The 23,986-nt window shown below is 40.4% G+C and overlaps 1 protein-coding gene across 1 annotated transcript in view; it reads left to right on the forward strand.

The window, feature by feature from the left end:
- The window catches only part of TBC1D22B (TBC1 domain family member 22B), a 119,099-nt gene that overhangs the window by 58,829 nt on the left and 36,284 nt on the right, over positions 1-23,986 (forward strand). The window contains exons 5-8 of the mRNA XM_069073590.1: positions 509-579; positions 4,035-4,163; positions 6,741-6,806; positions 13,029-13,143. Coding sequence (XP_068929691.1) covers positions 509-579; positions 4,035-4,163; positions 6,741-6,806; positions 13,029-13,143 — 381 coding nt within the window. The remainder of the gene's footprint in view (positions 1-508; positions 580-4,034; positions 4,164-6,740; positions 6,807-13,028; positions 13,144-23,986) is intronic.

The following is a 23,986-nucleotide window of genomic DNA, read 5'->3' on the forward strand; positions in this document are numbered from 1 at the left end:
GAAGATAATAACAATCATTTTTAGACTTCCTTGGTTTATTCTTTATCTGGTCTCTTTTTAGTTTTTCAACTTCTAATAATGCTATTTGTGGAGACTTGATATTAAGTTAGATTAAGGACTATTGAGGGGACCAATTAAATGAGTTTGGGTTCTATGTCTTCTAACCCTGAGTCCCACATTTCAGGGAATAATTCAGGACCTTCTGACTTGCCTCAGAGCTTAGTCTTTCTAAAATTCCTGTTACTGGCTCAATCTATGAATGGATTTTTATTTTTCTCTCTCAGGCAAAATGCAGAGCAGATGGGTTGGCACTATAGGAGGGTAACCTATGACTTTTTACTGTGCAGGGTTATCTATTTGTGCTATTTCCTGTGCTTTGTCAAGAGTGAGTAGAGGTTGATAACTTTACTCTAAGCAGTGGTTAGACGTTTGGCATCATTGCTTGAATGTTGGTAAAAGAAACCTTCTGGGAAAAATATAATCCATTGAGGCTATTATCTATTTGCAGATGAACTGAGGAAATGTAGCTGGCCAGGAGTTCCCAGGGAGGTTCGACCTGTCACGTGGAGGCTTCTATCGGTGAGTTGTGCTGCTGGAAGGTTTGTGAGCTCCAAGCAGTCCTTTTTGTCTGATTAGACAATGATTAAGCACATTTATCTTATTTTGTTGGCTCCACTAAACCCAGGTGTTGTACATGGGGGACCATAGCTCCTAATTGTCTCTCTTTAGAAATTTATTTGCAGAAACGTATGTACCTGATTTTAATATATTTGTGTTCTTAACAATAATCAACAAATGATATTTTTTAATCCCATTTTAATACAGGAGTAACAAAAAGAGGATTGCATATGAAACTGTGAACTTCTGTTATATACAGTTTGTTTTATACAAGTTTATTTAAATTTTACAATAGAGTAACAAAATTGCCCTGTTTGTGTTCCTTTCTCTTAACTCATTCCCTTCTCTATCCCATTAGAAGCTCTTGCCTTATAACAAAAAGTGAGACAGTAAAACAAACCAACACATTGGCTGTTTTTGAACCCTCTTCTCACTTACCCTTGCCACTAGACAGGAAGCCTGCTTCATCAGGCTTCTCAGGTCATGACTGATGACTTGTCGATCAGAATTTGGAAGTCTTTCACAGTTATCTTACTTTACAGTACTGTGATCATCATGAAAGTTCATTCATTCATTCGATAAACATTTATTAAGTGCTAGAAATACAAAAAAGAAGCAAAAGACAACCCCTGCCGTCAGGCAACTTATAATCTAATGGTCTAAGTTGTCCTCCTGGTTCTGCTCACTTCACTCTGCATCATCTTATAAATTAAAATCTCCCCTGGTTTATCTAAATCCATCCTTTTCATCATTTCGTAAGGCATGGTAGTATCACATTACACTCACATACCATAATTTGTTGAACTCTTCTCCAATCAGTGGATACCCATTGTTCTTAGAGGTTTTTTCTATAACAAAAAGTAACATATTGGTCCATTCCCTGTCTTTGACCCTTTGGAGTCTATGCCTAGTTGAACTCTAGCTGGGTCCCAAGATTTGCACGGTCATAATCCTTGTCATTCAGACAATAAAGCATTTGCTAACCACTTACTATGTTCCCAGGAACTGTGCAAAGTGCTGAAGATATAGAGAAAGGCAAAAATAGGGCCTTTTCTTCAGGGTGCTCACTTCCTAATTGGGAAGACCACAATCAGAGAATTAGGTATATTGGAGATATATTCAATGTAAATGGGAGGTAATCTCTGGGAGGAAGAAAAGCCCCTAGGAAGCCAGGTAGCGAGAGGCAAGGAGTGTGAGCATGGAGTACATACAGCCAGTATAAGTGCATGGAATTAGGAGCAGTAAGGAGGCCTGTGTCACCAGATCATAGAATAGAGTAACATGTAAGAAGATTGGAAAGATAGGAAGGGACCAGATTATAAAGGGCCTTAAAAGCCAAAATGAGGATTTTGTTCATGATAGAGCCTTGGGGAACACCCAGAATTGGTGGTTCTGTGACTGGCAGTTTTAACGAATTCGTGGTTGCTTCCCAGAATCGTCTGGCCAATTCATAGTCTCCCTAGAAGTGCAGTCCAGTGCCTGTCCTCCCATAGCCCTTCCAACAATTGTCATTTTCATCTTTTGTTAACCTTTCTTAATCTGATAGGTATGAGATGGAACCCCAGAGTTGTTTTAGTTTATATTTCTCTTATTGTTAGTGATTTGGAGTGTTCTTTCATATGGTTGGTGACAACTTGCATTTCTTGAAAATAGTCTGTTCATGTTCTTTAACTAGTAGAGATACACCTACTTTTACATGAATTAGCTCATGCTTGAATTTATGTGAGGGAAGTATAGGGTTGATTAGGCTCATCCCTGAGAAAGTAATCCAAGTAGTTAATTATTTTAACCAACATTTGTCATTTATAGACTTTGGACAAGTTTCTAACTTCTTTTTTCCTTTTTATTGACTTTAAAAAAAAATGCCACTTTCATTTCCCAATATATCCTTCTCCTCCCCATCTTGAGGGCTACCCTTTATAACAAATTGTTTAAAAGAGGGAAAAATCAATTTAGCAAAACTAACCAACACATTAATCAAGTCCAGCAGTTAATACTGTGTTTCACTTGCGTAGGGCCTCACTTCTGCAGAGATGAGAGGGAGGTACATCTCTTAAATCTCCCCTGTCTTAGTGCCTGTCTTAGTCTTTGGAGTCACATACCATGCAGTTTCAGTTTTCACGGTGGTAGTTCTTTCCAGTCACATCGTTGTTGTCATTGTGCAGATTGTTTTCTTGTTTCTTCTTACTTCACTCTGCACCAGTTCGTAGAAATCTTTCTTGAATACTTTGTGATTATCATCTCTTACAGTGTAGTAACATTCTATTGCGTTCATGTAACCGACGTTTTTTCTTTTTAACTGTTCGATCTTTGATGGACATCTACATTCTTTCCACTTCTTTGCTACTACAAAAAGTGCTGCTAAAAGTATTTTGGTATTTCTTATTCCCACATCCTCTTTTTAGTAAGAATAACAAATTTATTTAAAAGCACTTTGTAATTTTGAAAAGTCTTATAAATGAATCTTCATTTAAAGTTGACATTTATTGGATTTCCTCTCAGGCATCATAGTAGCTGTGCATAGACTTTCTCTCCATGCACAATCCATTCATCTATTCATTCATTTGCTCAGTATTTATTGAAAATTTATTTTTTTCAAGGGAGAATTCAGACATAGCACTTGTCCTAAAGGAACTTATCATGAAATGTAATATAATTGACTTAGAAAACAAAGACTGGAGGACTTGAGGCAGCTCATTTTCTCTCTTGTTGATATTCCCTTCACATCCTTGAAATGTATTGATCCATTGTGTTTTCACCTGTGGTAAATTATAAAGATACACAAAGTGGATTTAATTAAGGAAGATGGCAGCAGTACAGCAGATCAGTGCTGAGAGCCAGGGGCAGGAAGGAGAGACGGGTGCTGTGGCTGGAAGGAGCCTGGGTCCAACGAAGGCTCCTTTGAAGGTCTGGCTTTCTGTGTTGCAGCTACTGTATCATGCATTCCATTCACTTTCTAGGCTTATAATTCTGATGACATGCAGTTGAATAGAAGGGGAAATAGGCAGCAGCACTTTGAATCTCACTGGACTAATGTTGCTCAGTAATATATGGGGAATATGCACATGCCTTCAAAGTCTAGTTATAGACTTCTCTGACCCACATTCAGTGCCCTGTTGTGCCAGCTAACTAAACCTTGGAGTATCCCCCAGCCCTGCAGACTGTGCTCAATCCTAGACATTTAGTAATCAACATTCTCTGGAAGTTAGCACTGTTTAATCTGATTACCCTTGGATTTCACTGAATGGGAAGGAAAAAAATGGGAGACCAAAAACTAAAAAAGATAAATCACCATCTTTTTGGAAGTGTTTGCTCCTTTCCTTTCGCAGTTTCTAGTACAGTAACAAGGCTAAAGTGAAGTTACAGTTCTGCATGACCAGTATCTGTTCAGCTCTGACCTAGACTCCTGTCTGTAGGGCTACCTCCCGGCCAACACCGAGCGGAGGAAGATGACCCTGCAGCGCAAGCGGGAGGAGTACTTTGGCTTCATCGAGCAGTATTATGACTCCAGAAATGAAGAGCACCACCAGGACACCTATCGGCAGGTATGCCCACTGTCCGCTGACTGCCTCTTCTCCTCCTAATGTACCTACCATGTACCTCAGACTGTTTCTAGGGGAGAGTCAAAGGGTTTCCAGGTCCCTCGGTCATCAGTCTCTTGGCATACCCATGGTTGAAAATATCGCAGCACTGTGACCTTTCCTTCTTTCAGTATAATATTCTTCTAGCTGAATAAAGCAGTATTCTCCAAAGTGGGGACCATGGCCTGACTCCAATAATCAACCAATCAGAGGATGGAAAAGTGTATTGCATTCTACTCCTACCCCTCCATCCGTCATAGACTGTTTTGAGACTTGTCTTCAACACAGACTTTCCTATTCTTATCCCCCAACACTCCCCTTTTCTTACCCCTTCCTCCTTTGGAGGAGAAGGGAGGAAAGGGAAGAAGGGGAAGGGAAAGATAGGGAAGGGAAGGAAAGTCTTTGCTCTCAAGGAGGTCACAGTCCAGTGGGAGAATCAACATGCAACAACTATGTACAAATAAGCTATAAACAGAATTAATTGGGGCAGTCAGAGAGAAAGCACTAAGACTGAGGAAGACTAGGAAAGACATCTTGCAAAAGATGGACTTTAACTGAGATTTGAAGGGAAGCCAAGAGATAGAGATGAGGAGGGAAAGCTTTCTTCACAGTTGGGAGTGCAGATGCCCAGCCTTCCCCCTTCTGAGCCAAGGGTGGCCTCCTCAGGGCAGTTATAACCTGTCCTCTACCAGCTGGCAGGTCCTGTGGGGAAAATTTCCCTCTCCTCTACCCCCCAATCCCCTTCGGAAAAATAGCTCCCCACCTTCAGATACAGCAGGCTTTCCTTCAAGTGAGGGTGGATCCTGAACTTCACAGCGGCTCCCATTGGATAAGAGCTCTTCCTCCCTCCTTTTCATTTTGGGTAGAGCAAAGTGAGTCACCCAGGATGAGGCGGGCATGGATAAGTTTTTATCTTCGTTGCCGTTTCTGTTACATTATCTTTTTCCAAAAACTAACCCCTCTTCTAAACTTCCCTGTTACTGAATGAGTACCACCCTCCTTCCAATCACCCAGGTTTGCACCCTCAGTGCCATCCTCAGCTCCTCATTTACTCTGACTCTACTTAACCACTCAGTCATCAGATCTTGTCATTTTTACTTCCACAACATCTTTCCCCATCACCCCACTCACACAGCCATCACTCTGGTTCAGGCTCTCATTGCCTTTTGCCTGGACTATTGCAGTAGTTTCTCCATTTTCCAGAATTGCAAATCTGACCATGCCATGGCCCTCCTCAATAAATTTCACTGGTTCTCTTTTGACTCTAGAAAAAAAAGTATGATTTCATCTTTATCCTGATTGTTTTGTAATGTCTATTTTGTGAAGGTTTTATAATGTATATAATTAGTAGTCTAGTGTATACACACACACACACACACACACACACACTGGGAGTGCATGCTTAAAAATTCCTTAATGAGGAGGTGCACAGCCAAGAAAACTGAAGACCAATTGACTAAAACCCCCATTCAACATTAGTATCTGCTTGCCCACAGCTGCCATTGACAGCTGTTAGGACATTTGCTCTGGCTATCATACATTGAAGAGGTTTGGCAGTAGCATTGAGTTAGAGGAGTTAGTCACAATCATAGTTGTGGAAAGAGATGGAGGAGCTGCACCTTAAATTTAAGTGCGTTGGTTTCCGTTTGTGGTTCCTTCCTTCCTTCCACATCTCGACCCTCTGTACCCTCCCTGTGTACTATGATGTGTTGTTTCATATGATCCCCCTCAAAGTTTGCACTTTTGGCCAGCCTAACCCAGGGCTTTGCATACAGCAGGCGTTAAATAGAGTGTTGGTTGGATTCTTGTTGCCCTCTGTTAGTGCTCCCGACATTTTTGTTTGTTAGACACAACATGGGGGAGCCCTTATGCTCTCATCGCAGAGAGAACTCTTGCAGACTTCGCTTCCCTGAAGTCAACAAGCCAAAGTGCTTCCACCCCTGGGAACTGAAGGTGGCACTTGTTTCACAGAAGTTCCATGTGTTCTTTCTCCCCATCCTGCTGCTGTACTGACAGGCAGATAGGCCCTTCCTGGGTCCCCTGTCAGGGCCACAGCTGCATCTGGCAGATCTCTTCAATCACAGGAGCTGTGGCTGTTTTTGCTGAATAAGACTCCAAAAAAGACATGAAAAGTGCATTTTTCTGGGTGCGTACTACATCTGCATTGGTTAGTGAGCTCCCAACATGAGACATTCCAGTAACATGTTGGAAAGACTAGCCAACGGGAAGAGTAGTGGATTTTGTGTAGGTGTGACTAACACCCGTCAACCTGTTCTTTATTTTGCTTTTCAACCAGTTGTTACCCTGTAAATTCAGCTTATGTGTGCACTCCGGGGGAAACCATTGGGCGTATGCAGGGCTTTTTTCACATTGATCCACTGGAACAGGAATTTTCTGAGCTCCTACAGAAAGGAAATGTCATTCCTATGCACTATCTTGTAATCAGCCCCTTGTGTTCAAGTCCTGAAATAACTCTGACAACTGTAGACTGGTGATTGTCTTTGGCCATGGGCCTAATTGGACACCGCTCTTCTTTTTCAGATACACATTGACATTCCAAGGACGAATCCTCTCATTCCTTTGTTCCAGCAGCCACTTGTCCAAGAGGTGAGGCATGCCCTTTATTATTCGGACCCTTCTCCCACTGCTGTACTTCATAATGTGCTACTGTTGCCCTTCCTTTGTGCTCTTAAGATCTCTTCCTCTTGCAATGGATTATATAGCTACAGGGGGTGATGCCTTGCATTCTTATACTGCTTCATACATTTCAATTCACTTTCTTCTGCATTAATCTGTCATTTAATCTATAACTTAAGTGAAGCAAAGATCCCCATTTGACAGGTGAGGAAACTCAGTCTTGAAGAGGTTAAATTACTTACCAGAGTCACAGAGATAGTTAGAAGCAGGGTCAGGATTAAAACTCAGATTTTTGGACTCTTTTCTTCAAGAAGAGAGTGGAATCTGCAAACTATAGGATTTCTATTCCTGTAATAGAATTCCAGAGCACATTAAAGAGGATGGTTTGTGAAGAGAGAGGGAAGCATTAATTGCTAAAAGCTAATATGGCTTCATGAATGTGTTATGTTTTACTAACCTTATTCTTTTTTTTGACAAGGTAACTAGACTGGAAGATCAGGGAAATGTTGTAGATATAGCATTCTTATTTTAGAAAATCATTTGACAAAATCTCTTGTTCTGTATTTTGTGGAGAGATGTGCGGCAAATCCCAGTTAGGGGTTTGCAGTTAGGCAGATTTGTAATTAGTTGAATGGCTAGAATCCAAAGGTCCAATTAACTGATGATTTGCTGTCTGCTGGGATGGGTATAGCTATTGGAGGGTCTCAGAAGTCTGTATGTCTTGTTTGCTTACTATTTCTCTCTATGACATGGATAAAACCATGCTCTCAGATTTGCAGGGGACATGAAGCTGAAAGGGATAACCTAACACAGTTGATGTCAGGATCCAGAAAGGTCCTGAAAGGTTAAAAAGTTGGGTTTTTCTAATAATGCCATTTAATAGGGATAAATGTAAAATTTTGGTCTTATGTTCAATAAAACAAGTGCAGGATGGGGAAAGACATGGCTAGAAAATAGTACATAAGTAGGATTTTAGTGGATTGCCAACTCAGGATGAGTTAGCTGTATGTCAGAGAACCATGTGGCATGCTGTCCTAGGCATTAGTCAGAAATGCCCATGGGCAAAGCAGTGAAGGTTCCACCATTCTTTGTCCTAGTCCTGCCACAGCTGAGGTGTTGTATTCAATCTGCAGTATTACTGTTTAGGAAGGCTGTGAATGAATTCAAAAGAGATTAAATGAGATGGTGAGGGGACTGGAACTAAGACGGCTCACCTTGGAGCAGAGAAGATTTTGGGAAGACGTGATAGTGACCTTCAGATATTTGAAGGGTTATGTGGAAGAGGATTGGGGTTTGTCTTTTTGGGCCCTTTTGGGCAGAACCAGCAGCAGCGAGGGGGATGACACTACAGAGACTCAAAGTAAGGCTCAGTGTGTGGGAAAGTTTCCCAACCCAAGTGCAATGAGAGACAGTGGGCACCTTCTCTCTGGAAGCCTCCAATTCTTAGTGACTCTACTGTGGTTCCATGGCCAAAGGACCTGATGTTCTTTTTATTGCATCAGGCTGAAAGCCCATATAAATATGCATCTCCCTCTTGTTGTAGGGATTCACAAGGCTCTAAAGAACCCTACACAAAAGGAAACAGAAAGCCAGATTCCCCAGCTTGCTCCCCTACTCAGCTCCCTGCTCTTCAGCCCCTTTTTTCTTCACTCTATATTCAGGATGGATGTATTAGAGAATCATCACAATGTCATGGAAAGAGCACTGAAAGAGAAGCCAGGAAGCCTGGGTTCAAATTCAAACTCCACCCCTAATCAGGTTATAATTGTGATCTGGGCCTCAGTTGTCTTGTCTGTAAAATCAAGGAGCAGGGAGGATTAGATGGTTTTCAAATGCTGTCCAGCTCCAGCCATCTGTTGAATCTAGTACTTCAGAGACAAATAACTGTGCATGTGTACTTTAACACATGGTTCACATCTTCCTTTGAACTTGGGAAGGAATTTAAGTATTTTTGAAGGCTTCTCTTGGTAGCCAAATGTAAAGAGAGAATCACAAACCCCTCTCTCTTTTAGCTTGTAGCATGCTGCAGTAAGAGAGCACCCAAAAGAAGCAGGTAAATTAGCAGGCATTTTTTAAGTTCTTACTGTGGGCTACACATGTGCAGAAGCAATGAACCCCAAAGGCTTTAGGCATTTGTCTCTGTTAGTGCAGAGGGCAGTGGATGGTATGCTGTATACAGTCACAGAGCTAGGGGAGGACTTTCAGAGGCTACCTGGTCCATTCCCTTGGTTCACGAGCAGAATGACAGCCACGCCATTGTTAATGACCAACTGTAACGGTTGTTTTGTGATCTCCCACAGTAACATGTTTCTTGGCCTTTGTTATCACAGTATTTTTCTCTGATCTAGTTTAAATCCCCTGGATTGCACTTTTGACCCCATTGCTGCTTTGTTCTGACTTCATTAGACAAAGAAAACTACTACATTGTCAGTTTCCATACAGTAATCTTATATGTACTTTACTGTTAAAACAAAGTTTTGTAATCAGTTAATCAATTCACAAGGTATACAGTACTTCATTTACACTTGGAAGAACATCATCAAGATTGTGTATGGCCCTTGTGAAGTTTGTTCCCTAATAGAAGTGTCAGGATTAATAATCAACATAAATAATCAAAAATTTAAAAACCCCAACACATTAGCTATGAGAATGCTCCCATTTAAAAGAAGGTAAATTGGATTTACTCTGAATAAAATCTTGGAGGTGGAAGAAGTGGGGTGGGGAGGTCTGTGTTGGGCAGAGGGGGTGAGTAAGAAGTGATATAAAGCTGAAAAGAAGAGGGAAAAACCTGAGGTATGGGAGAAGATGGGTCAAAGTCATTGTGGGAGAGCCTCACGGAGGGTGAAAGAAGCCATTGCAGGACCACAAGTAGTACAGACCTGTGACTAGTGCTGGACACAAAGCAATTGGGTGTGGTGGCTCCTCTGCTCAGCTGCCAGACCCGTGTACAGTCTAGTGGAATAGTGAGGACAGCCATACTTCTGGTCAGGGTTGATGCTTCTTCACCTTTGGTGTAGGGTGTTGACAGTGAAGATAGTTAACAGCTTCATCTTTCTAGCAGGATGATGTACTCCACTCTCCTTGACAATAAGGGCCAATTCAAATAATTTTTTAAATTTAATTTTTAAATAGATGTTTAGTGATATCTTTTATTCCCCCCCCAAAGGAAATTTTTTTTTAAATTTTCAGTTCTAAGTTCTCTCCCTCCTTCTATCCCCTCTCCCACTCATTGAAAAGGAAAGAAATACAATACCCATTATACATATGAAGTCATGCAAAACATATTTCCACATTAGTCATGTTGCCTCCTCACTTCCCACTCCCCAAAAAGCAAGAAAAATAAAGGAAATAAAAATGTGCTTCATTCTGTGCTCTGCAACCATCACTTCTCAATCTGGTGTCCTTTGTACTCATGCTAATTTTTCAGGATGCCTCTAGGGCCAGGAGGTCTTAACCTGGGATACATAAATTTGTTGTTTGGAAAAAAATTGATATTTTGATAACTATGATCCAGTATAATTAGTTTTCTTTGCAATCTTGTGCATTTTAGAAAATATATTTTAAAAAGATTTATTCTGAGAAAGAATAGGTTTCACCAGAAAGCCAAAGAGGTTCATAGCACAAAAAAAAAGTTAAGAACCTCATTATAGATTCTCTAGCCTCCTTGTCTACCCTGGATAATTAACTACTTTTTTGTTTTTGTTTAATGAAGGACCAAAAACCAAATAAAAGCTTCCTTTTGATCTGTCTTCTTGATGATATTTTCTCCTCTGTACCTCTGAGAATCCTACTTCAGTCATAGAAAATGCCAGAGTTGTTTTCTGATAACTAATATTCGCAAGGTTAAGAGTTTGGAATTAGGAAAATGGTGGAATAAAGGTAGAGACTCACCCGAGTTGTCTCAAAACCCCCTCCAAACAACTTAAGAATAATGCCTCAAAATGAGTTTTTGGAGTGGTTGAACCAAAAAAAGGACAAGGTGAAGCAGTTTCCCAACCAAGACAACTTAGAAGGTTGGCAGGAAAGGCCTGTCTCACTAGTGTGAGGGCAGAGCTCAGACCATGCCCCAGCAAACCTTGCAAGGCAACTAAATGGGCATCAGTGGGCGGTGGAGGCTTCCATGGATGGTAAGAGAAATTTTAAAAAATCAAAGCTATCTATAGTTCTATGAAAAAAATGCTCCAAATCATTATTGATTAGAGAAATGAAAATTAAAACAACTCTGAGGTACCAGCTCAGATTGACTGTCATATATACTGTCATTGTTGACAATTGACATTGACTGTTACAATACCTGTCAGATTGACTAATATGACTGAAAATGAAAATGATAAATGTTAAGAGGATGTGAGAAAATGGGAACACTAGTGTGCTGTTGGTAGAGTTATAACCTGATCCAACCATTCTGGAGAACAATTGGAAACTGTGGCCAAAGGGCTATAAAACTATGCGTACCCTTTAACCCAGCAATACCAGTACTAGATCAAAAGGAATTTACAGGAGACTCTTTGCTGGTGATGGGTGTAGGCCTCGGCTGCATTGCCCATACCCGGCTTCCAGGGTGAGGAAAAGCTCTAGCACACAAGAGTGTGTGGCTGAAGGGGAGTGAAGACCCTGGTCACAGTTCCAGGTCAGAAAAGAGTGCTTGTCACTCACAGACTAGAACGCTGCCCAGGAGAGCAGTAACTACATCTCATACCACCCTGGAAGAGCTGAAAACTTACAGACCTCCTCAGAGCTAACTCTGAAAACAGCAGCACAAAAAAAGCTAAAGCTTGGGACAGTGCTTCCTCCACCCTGAGAGCAGAGCCCTGCCTTAATATAGTTAAAAGTAAAAAAATAGGCTGGAAAAATGAGTCAAAAACAAAAAACAGGGGTGGCCAGGTAGCACAGTGAATAGAACACTGGCCCTCGAATCAGGAGGACTTGAGTTCAAGTCAGACACTTAACACACTAGCCATGTGACCTTGGGCAGGTCACTTAACCCCAATTGCCCTGCCCTCCCCCCTCCAAAATAAACAAAAAAAAATACAAAAAAAACCTAGCCATAGAATGTTACTATGGTGACAGGAAAGATCAAAATAAACTCAGAATTCAACAAAGTCAAAACAGCTACATCCAAAGCCTCAAAGAAAAATGTGAATTGATCTCAGCCTCCCCCACCCCCAAAAAAAAAATTCCTGGAAGAGCTTTAAAAGGATTTTAAAAATCAAATGAAAGGGGAAAAAATTGAAAAAGAAATGAGAGTGACAGGGTTTCCCTTTGCCCAATAGGGTTCTTTTCCCTTGCAGAGGTTCTGTCATCCTTAGAGCCTTTCTCACTGATGCCTTGACTACAATCTTTGTCTTCAAATTCCCAACTTAAGGATTCAGTTGACTGTAATGTACATGACTTATTTGTAAAACAGGAATAATACTTGCAGTACCTATTTCACAGAGCTGTTGTAGTAAAGTGCTTTGTAAATGTTAAATTGTTAAATATGAGTTGTTATTTTAAGTCCCCTTCCTTTCCACAGGATGGCATTCCTCATCTTCTTTTCCTTTATCTCCTGTACACATAAAAAAGAGAGAAACGATCTTTGAGAAATAGAGTTCAAATACTCTTTGATACTCTTCTCAAAATGGAAATTGGATTAAAAAGCAGTCAGCCCTCATGTTTTACAGTGGTAGGAGAGTAATAGTCTGATTGGGCTACTTACCCATTCCGGTCATTGTCCAGGTAGCAAAATGAACTGATCGGAATTTCATCCATCTAATGGAAAAAGCAGTGGAATTGGAGTCAGGAGATCTGGGTTCTTCTCCCAGCTCCACTACTATGTGACCATGGGTAAGTCGCTAAAGCTTTCTGAGCCTCAGTTTCTTTATCTTCAAGATGGGGAGAATCTTGGCACCTTGTGGGGTTGTTGTGAGGAAAGCATTTTATAAACTTTCAAGGGCAATAGACATGTCAATTATTGTTGCCACCTTGTAGAGATTATCAGATAACCAAAGGAGAAAGAGATAAAAAAAAAACAACCACGTAATTGAGAATTAGGTAAGCAGCTTAGGCCTCCTAGCATGGAGTATATTGGTATGCTAAGACTTTTTCTTAAAATCCAGCACCAACCCTGCAACACACTATGAGGGGGATACATGAAGGTGGTGGTCTGCCAGGTTTTAACCCCACCGTTTCTCTTCTTTCTTCTTTTCCTAGATCTTTGAAAGAATTCTGTTCATTTGGGCCATCCGACACCCTGCCAGCGGCTATGTGCAGGGAATTAATGACTTGGTCACTCCGTTCTTTGTCGTCTTCCTCTCAGAATATGTGGGTAAGATGCACAAGCACCACCTGGAACAAGCATTTACTCTTTCTGTTACTCTTTCTGCTCTTCTCCAAGGTACCAGTCTTGATGTCATTAGTATCTCTGTGTCACTGACAACAGATAATGCCTCTGCCATTAAGTTTGATTACACTAGCTGAACCTGTTTTAATGTGAGTGGCAAGAACTGATCCCACCTAAGGAAGCCTGCTTTTTCAGGACGTGAAAAAAAATTCTGATACTAGCCAAGTAGATCTGTTTATGTTCTGCTGTTTTGGGATTGCTTTTGAACAAGTCTTGAGCAAAGACCTTCACTTGTGATTGTTTCTCCATTTTAAGCTGCAGGCATGTCTTCAGTTTTCTGTTTTTCTCTGCTGCCAGTACTTCAGGCATTCTCATCAGTTCATAGACAATCCCTAGAAAGCAGAATGGATCCCCCATAATATATTACCCCCAGTGGAAGAGATGGAAAACTTAAGACCTGGAGTCCATGTTGCAGTACAGTAGAGAGCATCACGGTATTGATATCAGCCCTGAAAGTACAACACTGACTATCCAGGGCTTTAGAAATTAAGATAGTCCTGAAATCAGGTAATAGGCTTAAAAGAACTTGATTAGCTCCCATATCTCCTTTCTATGATCTTTTAGGAGGACTATCTGCTTGGGACTTTGTACCTTTGAATATAATGGCTCCAGTGTGATAGTTGTGTTCTCTTTGCCTCATTCTATGAGGAGAACAACACTGGATGGAGAATCAGGACATTTGGATTTTTTTGTGTGGCCATGGCATTCACTGACTGTGTCCTGGGGCAAGACACTTTCTATCTGAGGACTTGACCAGATGATCTTTCTTAGAGCATCTACCCCTGTGAGTCTTAAGTCAAAAGCAAACAGCGTGAGAGAGTACTAATAAATATTTAAAAAGTTGATGAGATTTTGTGGATAAAATGAATTTTTATGACTTGATGATTTGAGAAAACCGTTCAAGGCTAATCATTAATGATATGTATTTTTTATGTTAAATAGTTATGTTTTTTTTTTAATTTTGAAAAATAATCATATTGGCTGAGTATAAGGGAGGAGTGGAGAGACAGGCAGTATCTACCTTGTTAGCATACAAACAAGATGATCCTAGGCTAGGGAAGTTTTTTTTTAAAGGAAAAGATCTTATGCTTTGATGTGAAGGAAGATTTTTTTTTTAAACGTTCTGTTAAATGAGATAGCTTTGGTTTTATTGGGAAACTGTTTGGTGTAATAGGGAAAATATTGAACTTAGAATGAGAGAAGACTAGTGTTTGAAATTCTGTTCTAACATTTAAAAGCCATGTAACTATGGGCACATCACTTGACATCTCTTATCTCTATGCCTTGTAAGTGATAAAGCGCTACATAAATGTGAGTTGCTCTTATATAAGCTAGAATAATTGATCTGTTTGTCAGAATTCTTTGGATTATTCTTACACCTCTAGCCTGCTTCTTAAGTGTAGTGGTTGTTTTTTTGAAATAATACTCTAAGGATAGACTTAAGCATGTGTTTACAGCTTTTTTCAATCCCCATTTGAAGTTTGATTGCTGGTTTACATGCTTAGCATCATTATTAAACTTGTTGGCATAAGCAGCTGAGGCTGCTTAGATATTCATGTTCTTTGCTAGGACCCTCTATCATCTGTTTCAAATTTCCCTACTCTATGTACTTGCAGTAATTTCTGGTGGCAATTGCTTCATCCTGAATCACTACAATGAAATCCTTTATCTCAAAGCATGCCTGGCTTCTGCCATGTGAGAGCTGACTCTTATTTCCATAAATCTTTGCTAAACTAGTCTTTGAAAGTAGAAAAGAACCAGCTGTCACACAGGATTGATCTACTTTGTATGGATAGCCAAGCTTTTGACCAACTCAGGACAGTGGTGCTTTATATCAACATAGCACTTGCAGTTGCACAATTCTTTACATATGCTATATCATTTGAGCCCCACAGACACACTGTGAAGTATAGGTATGATTAGTCCTGGTTTTGCATATGAGGAGATTGAAGCTCAGAGAGGTTGAGATTTGCCCAAGAGGTCAAAGAGGAAGTGTTGGAGGTAGGATTTAAACCCAAGTCTTCTAGACTTCAAGACTAGCATTGTGTACTGTACCTGGCTGCCTGTCCTTGACGAGGTCTGTTGAAGGTCGTACCCCATCCAGAGAGCAGAAAATTAGCCTCACCAGTTAGACCCACAAGGATCAAATGAGATAATATTTGTTTTTTTAATATCTAATTTATTTTTGGTTTTCAATATTCACTTCCATAAGATTTTGAGTTTTACATTTTCTCCCCCATCTCTCCTCCCCTTCCCCAAAAGGGTATGCTAGATATAGGCTCTACATATACATTCATATTAAACATATTTTCACATTAGTCATGATGTAAAGAAGAATTAGGACCAATGGGAGGAACCATGAGAAAGGAGAAACAAAGCAACAAAAGAAAAAGAGAGCAAATAGCATGCTTCCATCTGCATTCAGACTCCAAAGTTCTTTTTGTGGATGTGGATGACATTTTCCATCATGAGCCTTTTGGGGGTGTCTTAGATCCCTGCATTGCTGAGAAGAGTTAAGTCTATCAAAGTCAGTCATCACAAAAAGTGATTGTTACTGTGTACAATGTTCTCTTGGTTCTGCTTATTTCACTCGGCATTAGTTCATATGTTTTTCTAGGTTTTTCTGAATTCTATTACATATTACATTTATATACCACAACTTGTTCAGCCATTCTCCAGTTGGTGGGCATCCCCTCAATTTCCAATTCTTGGCTACCACAAAAAGAGCTGCTATAAATATTTTTATACATGTGGGTCCTTTTCCCATTTTTATGATCTCTTTGGGATATAGCCCTAGAAGTGGTATTGCTTCATACTGGTATTGTGCATACAAAGGGTATGCACAGTTTGTTTTTTTTAAAGCAATTGGGCTGGGACGGCCAGGTGGCACAGCGAGTAAGAGCGCCAGAAAAGGAGTTGGGGTTAAGTAACTTGCTCAAGGTGTAGCAGCAAGCACCCCAGCATCCCCAGGGTCGCTGCCAACACAGGTTCTTAGATCTGATTTGATAAAGGAAAGCAACTCAAAATGGGTTAACAAGCTTACTTTAATCAGTCAAATATGTATCATTTACCTAGTTCAGGGGAAAAAGGTCAGCACCCTGAACTTCAGAATATACAGACAGAATTATCAAGACAGAGAAACAGATCAAGTAGACAGTTTCCAAACTGCCCAACCATTACATCCATACCAAATCAATATCTGGGTTTTTCAAAGCCGGGGGACTCTCAACAACGGCTTCCCAGAGTCTCATCTGATCAAATCACAGAACACTTCTCAAAGTGAGCCCCAAAACAAAGCTACACATCAGGGCTTATATAACCTTCTCCTGGCTTGGAGGATGTAACAACCTTTTGGACCCACTGGCCAATCAAAAAGTATCTACTGAAAAACAAGCCTCCCACCCCAGACTCTAGGCGCACTTTAGCCTAGGGGCAGGGAAGATCTTAAAAATTTACATTTCCATTACACAAGGTTACAAGGCCAGGTATTTCTGGGTGTAGTGCTAAGTATCTGAGCCTGGATTCGATTCCCAGGTCATCCTGACTCTGGGGCCAGTGCTCTTACTCACTGTGCCACCTGGCCGCCCCAGGTATGCACAGTTTTATAGTCCTTTTGGCATTGTTCCAAATTGCTCTCTAGAATGGTTGGATCAGTTCACAACTCCACCGACAATGCATTAGTGTTCCAGTTTTCCCACATCACCAATATTTATCATTTTCCTCTTTTATCATGTTAGTTAATCTGATAGGTGTGATGTGGTACCTCAGAGTTGTTCTAATTTGCGTTTCTTTAATCAATAGTGATTTAGAGCATTTTTCATATGACTATAAGCTTTAATTTCTTTTTTTTTTTTTGCTTTATAGATATAATTTTTTATCTAAAAACTGTCTTTATATCCTTTGACCATTTATCAACTGGGCAATTATTTATATTCTTATGAATTCAACTCAGTTCTCTATATATTTTAGAAATGAGGGGGTGGCCAGGTAGCACAGCGAATAAGAGCACTGGCCCTAGTGTCGGGATGACCTGGGGATCGAATCCGGGCTCAGAAATACACACCCAGAAATAACTGGCCGTGTAACCTTGAGCAAGTTACTTAACCCCAATTGCTTAAAAAAAAAAAAGAGATGAGGCCTTTATCAGAGATACTGGCTGTAAAAATTGTTTCCCTACTTTCTGCTTCCCTTCTAATCTTGATTGCATTGACTTTGTGCAAAACTTTTCAATTTAATATAATCAAAATCATCCATTTTGCATTTCGTAATGTTCTCTATCTCTTGTTTGGTCATCAGTTCTTTCCTTCTCCATAGATCTGACAGGTAAACTATTCCTTACTCTTCTAGTTTGCTTACAGTATCAGCCTTTATATCTAAATCATGTATCCATTTTGACTTTGTCTTGGTATAAGATGTAAGATGTTGGTCCATGCCTAGTTTCTGCTATACTATTTTCCAGTTTTCCCAGTGGTTTTTTGTCAAATAATGAGTTCTTGAGATAATATTTGTAAAGTGCTTAGAGCACAGAGCCTGGCACATAGCAGGCACTTAATGAATGCTTATTTCTTCCCCTTTTACCTTCTGCCTGACTGGAAAATCCCTTTACAGAGGCTCTGAGAACCTCTCTTTAGGACTCAGCAGTCTCCCAAAATAGTAGGGAAAAGGGCACTGAATTTGGAGTGAGGAACTGGGTTCCCATTTGGCTCTGTTACTTCCTACTTTTGAGACCTTGAAATTAACCTCTTTGCCCCAATTGTTTTCCCTACCCCAAAAATAGACCCAAGGTGGGTCAGGATCTTTGTGAGGAGGAACTGATCTCGTTAACCTCTTTCTGTTCTTCAGCATGCCCCAGATATCAGCACCCACACACAGTGCCTGGCATGTGGCCATCACTTAATAAATGCATGTTGCCTCCCATCCTGATAAGCACCATAAACTCTACACTCTGAGACAGTGGAGCTCGACTCTTGCCTTAGTTTTCTTGAGCATGGGCAGGTCTCCCTATACCATGGAGCCATTATAGGTGTCTGTGAGTCACCTCTCTATCCTCACCACCTCCACTCTACTACTTTTCCTTGCTTTTCCTCTCAAGTAATACCCACACTTCCTTCATGGCAGTAGCATCTTGAAAGGTAAAGATCATGACTCAGCAGGGAGACAAAATGACTTCCCCTTCCATGCCTAAGCTAGGGCCAGTCTTCCAGGGCCGGCTTGATGATGACCCCTACCCCAGGACAATAAATAGGCAGAGTAGGTAAAAGTCCTTGACCAACCTCACATAGGTGCCCAGTGGTAGAGCCAGTTAGACCCCCCCAGTCTTCTGGCTTCCTGAGGAAATCATACCCATTCAGAAGGGGGCATTTCAGGATAATATAAGTCCTGTGCTTCTGGAGTGGAGGGGTTACTTTGTGTAATGCTTAGAGAAGTAACTTGTCAGCTGGAGATGCAGCCAGGTAATCACTAACATCTCACCCACCTATGGCATTCGTTGAAGTGTGTAAAAGGTGTTATTTGTATGTAAAGGGAGTTAGCATTTCTTCAAGGTGACCTCTGCTCTGCTAACTTTGTCTAACTCTTATCCTATACCAACAGTTTCTCAGAATGTCTTCTTCCAGTGACCCATCTACAGCACTTTACATTGACCCTGTTCACCTAAAACTTAAATGCTAGAAGCATGTAGTGCTTGAGAAAAGTTACCCATCGCCAGCCCTGCCACAGGCCCGTCACCAACTGTGGCAGCCTCCCTAGTTAACTGTGACACGTTGATGAATCAGTCTCATTTGTGCCCACTGGTTGCAGTGCTCACAAGCCCTTTGTATTCCTGTAGCAACTCCCCCTCAAAATCAAGAATAGCCAGCAACAGTAGATAGTCTTAGAAGCTTGATGGGAAGGTCCTTCATGGTGTTTATTTAACCCAGGCCTCCGTAGAGACGCAGAACTTTGGAGATCAGGTGGATAGAGCATAGCATATAAATATGCTTAAGAGCTATGAGTCCAGCTTTGGACATCTTTAGGGACATGCTGTTTGGTAAGATGGCAATCATTACAACAGCCAGTCTATTAGCAGTCTTCTGTGAAGGGAAACCACTATGTACTTGTTTTTTAAAACTTCGGTTAAAAAAAAAAAACGGTTCAGAAAGGAAAAGGAGCAAAGTCTCTTTAAGAACATACTAAATCACACTTCCTCATTCATGAATATGCTCCTTTAGCAAAATGTGTATGTTTATCTCCCCAGCTAAATTGGAAACTCCTCGAGGACTGAAGCTTTGTATCTTTGTCCTGCAGTTTCTCTATAAGTGTTTATTGATGATGGGGGGAAAACCATGCAGCTGTTTCAGAGGGGAGTTAATAAGATTATATGCAAAATACTTTGACATGAATAGATGATCCTGGGATGCCATATTTTTAAGAGGGCATTGGCTTAATTGGTTGTGTTGAATTTTGTTGTGAGAGCAGGCTATTGCGTAAGATCAAGGCATACTTGCTCTGCCTTGTAGCGGAGCGCCTGCTGTCATTTGGATCAGTATTCCAATAGCAGATTTGTCTAATGTTTTCGTGTCACTATCCAGTTTGACGTCAGTCTTACATCGTCTCATAGATATTAGAATTAGAACCTCCTCAGTTTATAGATGAGGAACTTGAAGCTTAGAGTGGGAAAGTGACTTGCCAAAGGTTATCCACTTAATTAATGGTAGACCCAGAATCAGCATTTAGGCCTCCTAGCCTGGAGCATTGCTCACTTAGATGCTCACATACTGGCTCACTTAAATGCTTATTAATGGGATTTGATATGAGACAGCAGATAATTGTGTGCAGCTGGGAAACCAAAGACAGACCAACCTGGCCCGTAGCAACCAGAGCCTGTGAACAAATGCTTCAAGCCCAGTGAGTCTGAAGTGGGCTTTCTGCAGTTAGCAACTGCAAATTAAAAAGACAGTCTAGGGGCAGCTAGGTGGCACAGTGAGTAAAGCGCAGGCCTCAGAGTCGGGAGGACCCGAGTTTGGTTCAGGCATCAGACACTTAACACCCACACAAAAAAACTAGCCATGTAACCTTGGGCAAGTTACTTAACCCCAATTGCCCTCCCAGAAAGGCCAAAAAAAAAAAAAGAGAGTCTATATGCAAAAAAGACTGCCAGTCACCTATCTTGTTTTTAGCTTCACACTCATACAAGGGTAAACTTCACCATCAGTAGTGTCTGATAACACAGTAGATGTTCAATAAATGTGTCCTTCATGTTGTAACCATCAATCAACATTTATTTAATAAAGGTAGGCACCAAATCTGGTTCTAATCTCTATACTCACTTCTTTATCCAGGTTGCAAAATGGTTCAGGTGTTCCTGTAAGGCTTCTTCAGGTTTCTTGGAGTCCGAGTGTGCATACCAAGCAAAGAAACAAAGCAATAATGCAGTTTGTTCATAGTGACAGATAATTTTGTATTTGTCAGTCAGTTGACAAAATTATAAACAGCACTTTGCAAGAATAACATAAAATCATAGAGCTGGAAAGAACTTTAGAGGTTATATAGTCCAATCCCTCATTTATAAAATGAGGGCATCTAGACCCAGAGTAAAGACATGACTTCCTATTATAAAGCTCCTCCTCAGTATGAACTGGATTTATCACCCTTGTGACACCTATGATACTTTATAGAAGTGTGTGTGTGTGTGTGTGTGTGTGTGTGTCTGTGTGTGTGTGTAAAATTATGGGTCATTCACTTAGAGCATTTTTCCTTTATGTGGTTAACACAATGACAAGGTATTAAAAACCCTCCTCCCAATTCTGCCTCCCCCTACACTGTTGGTTGCAGTCTTTTCTCCTTTGGAGCATTGAAGTGATGTATCTCTTGCATCTTAGGAAAAGCATTTTTTCTTGAAGGACCCAGCAGATTGACTTCTCTTTGTCATATGCTATTATTACTGTATTGATGTATATATATAGTTCAACTGAGAAACTGATTGTCCTTACCAGAACTGGTCACTAGAGGGCTCCAAAACACAATGTCCTACTGCACTGCAGAGTCAGCCAAATTTTTAAAGAAAGCCTGGAGTAGAAGCAATTCTGCCCACCTGTGATCATTGATTTTTCCTTGATGCTCTTTTTAGAGTAACCTCTCCATTGCTGGTGGATTGTAATGACCTTCCCTTTAAGACTAATGTTTCATACCTCTCTAATGCACATATTTAGTATTTCCTATTACAAGTCACATAGTGTTTTAAGGTTATTTTCTCACTGAGAGACATAATATAAGTTTTTTTCTCTTTATTTTACAGAAGAGAAAACAGGCTGAGCCAGGGGAAATGATTTGCCCCAGGTGGCCATAAATCAGAGGCCAAATCTGAACCTTAGTTTCCTGTCTCCCAAGTCTATTCCCCCTCCTCAATTGTAAGGTTTTTGAAGGCAAAGAGTTTCTTATCTAAATTTTGTATCTCTCCCAGTACCCAGTGCTCTGCTTCACTCAGGATCAGCTTATATAAATTACTATCAGACTTACTATAAGAACAAAATAAATAGTTGATTGTTACCTTTTTGATTTTAACTTCTAATATGAGATGTTTTGCCAGCAAGACTAGTGTGGCTTCTGAGTCCTTATTGGACTATATTATATGACCAAATCAATGTTAAAACTGGTATTACCTTAATTTTGTTACACTTGTTGAAGTAAATTAGTATTTTCTCATTGATTTTTTATATATTCTTTTTTTCATTATTATATGGTTATCAGTTCAGTAACTCACATTTACAGTTAGCTTTTTATATTTACAAAATACTTTATACATTATTCCATTTGATGGTCTGTACAACCCTGTTAAAGAGGTAATGAAAGTATTATTATTTACATTTTACAGAGGAAAAAATTGAAGCTGAAAGGTTGAGTTGCCTGTAATTACGTTATCTAGTAAGTGTCAGAACTAGAACTAGAACTTGGCCATCTTCCTGCCAGTCCAAAGCTTTTTCTCCTGTATCAGGCGGCCTTTAAACTCCAAAACTCTTGCTATTAGTGGGATGCCCCAGGTTTCTTGATGTTGCATAGGTCCTAAAACAGTACAGAGGCTGTCAATTTGCCTCACTCTCCAGATATGATCAGCTCACCTCTTTTCTAGTCAAAGTTCTTTGATTCTACCCATCCCACGCTGGCAGTCTTCTTAGTTCTACTTGTTGCTGCATCCTCCTGAAAGAAATCTAGGGAAAATTCCCCAGCAGATGATGTGGACCACCTTTGAAGGGTTTATAGGAAGACATAGAGTAGAATTGACCAGGATGAAAAGACATGGATGGGTTGTGATTTATATCATTGTGTAAGTATACACATGAATAAGACAAGAGGTCCATATATAAGACACATCAATAAGTGGTACTATGATAGTACCTTGGGCAAGTCACTTAACTCTAATTGCCCTCCTAAAAAAAGAAAAGGAAGTCCTGTTGTTATTCATGACTTTTCAGCTGCCCTTAAGACATCTTATGTGTTCTGAATTGTCAGTCAAACCCAGAGCAAATCATTCTCCCCTAACCAGATCACCTCTCATATCTGCTTACAAGTGGAGATCTGTGATCTTCATATAATTAATTGAGAAAACCTAGACCTGAGGTCAAGTTGTGTAACTTTAGGCAAATCATTTGATTCCTTTGAACTGTTTACTTATCTATGAAACAAGAGTAACAACTGTTTTGCCTTCCTGAGTCCAATTGGAAGTTGTGAGGATTAATTGGAAGAATGTGAAAATTCTTTGTTAATGGTAAATAGAAGAATAAACTATAGTATCCTCATTAAGTAATGGTTACACCCTTAATGACTAGTAATTTTGGAAAGAGGCACAAATGCTTGTTTTATTCCTTCAAAGAGCTATATGTTAACATATTATACTGATAATTTGTATACTATATAGATAATGTAGTCCTTTTCCTAGGCAGATTTATAGTCCAGTAAATAGAATACCAAATAAGCACATTTTAATGATGGTGTTTATGTTACTAGCATGTATCAAGAGAATGGATCCTTTAAGTGTTACTGGTTTATTGCTGTTACTGTTCTTTGATGATAGGGGAGTAGCACCATTCACTTAGTGATGATCATTCTCACTCCTGGTCATACCCTTCTCATCTCAGTGGCCCTAAATCCCTGTAAATCATCATCCAAACCCCACTCCATACCACCCCCCTATTCCTCATTCCCATGCCCCTCAACCCTTCCACACCAAAGTTTCATCCTAACTATACACAATCCTTCCACTGTGCCCTCTGAAATGCCTGCTCTATGATAGGCAACAAGCTTCCCTTTATCTTAATTCTTTTCCTCTCCCACTCCTTCTATCTGCTAGCTCTTAGTGGAACCTGGATTTCTCCTAATAACTCAGCCTCTCTGGCCACACTTCACTCATTCTCCTTGGCTCACTGGTTGAAGCAGGGGAGGTGGAATATTCTTTGCTCCCCATTGCCACTTCCAGGTTCTCCTCCCTTCGTCATTCAGTAACCTTTCTTCTTTTGACATTCATGCTGTTCACATCTACTATCCTGTCAAAATCCTGGTAGCTGTTGTCTACAAACCCCCAGGTCATTCCCCATCCATCCTCAATAAATTCGCTACCTGGGCTTATAATTTTTCTCTCCTTGCCAATTCCTGTGCTTGGGAACTTCAGCATACATATTGACTTTCCTTCAAATACGCTAACCATTCGATTCCTCAACCTACTCATTCCCCATGGGCTGTTCCTCCACTCCACATCAGCCACACACAAAGATGATCGTGCCTTCAATCTTGACAT

This window comes from Petaurus breviceps, unplaced genomic scaffold (genome assembly GCF_028583685.1).
Source record: "Petaurus breviceps papuanus isolate PSGF00001 unplaced genomic scaffold, PetGlider_PUasm1.0 90865, whole genome shotgun sequence".
Taxonomy (NCBI): Eukaryota; Metazoa; Chordata; class Mammalia; order Diprotodontia; family Petauridae; genus Petaurus; species Petaurus breviceps.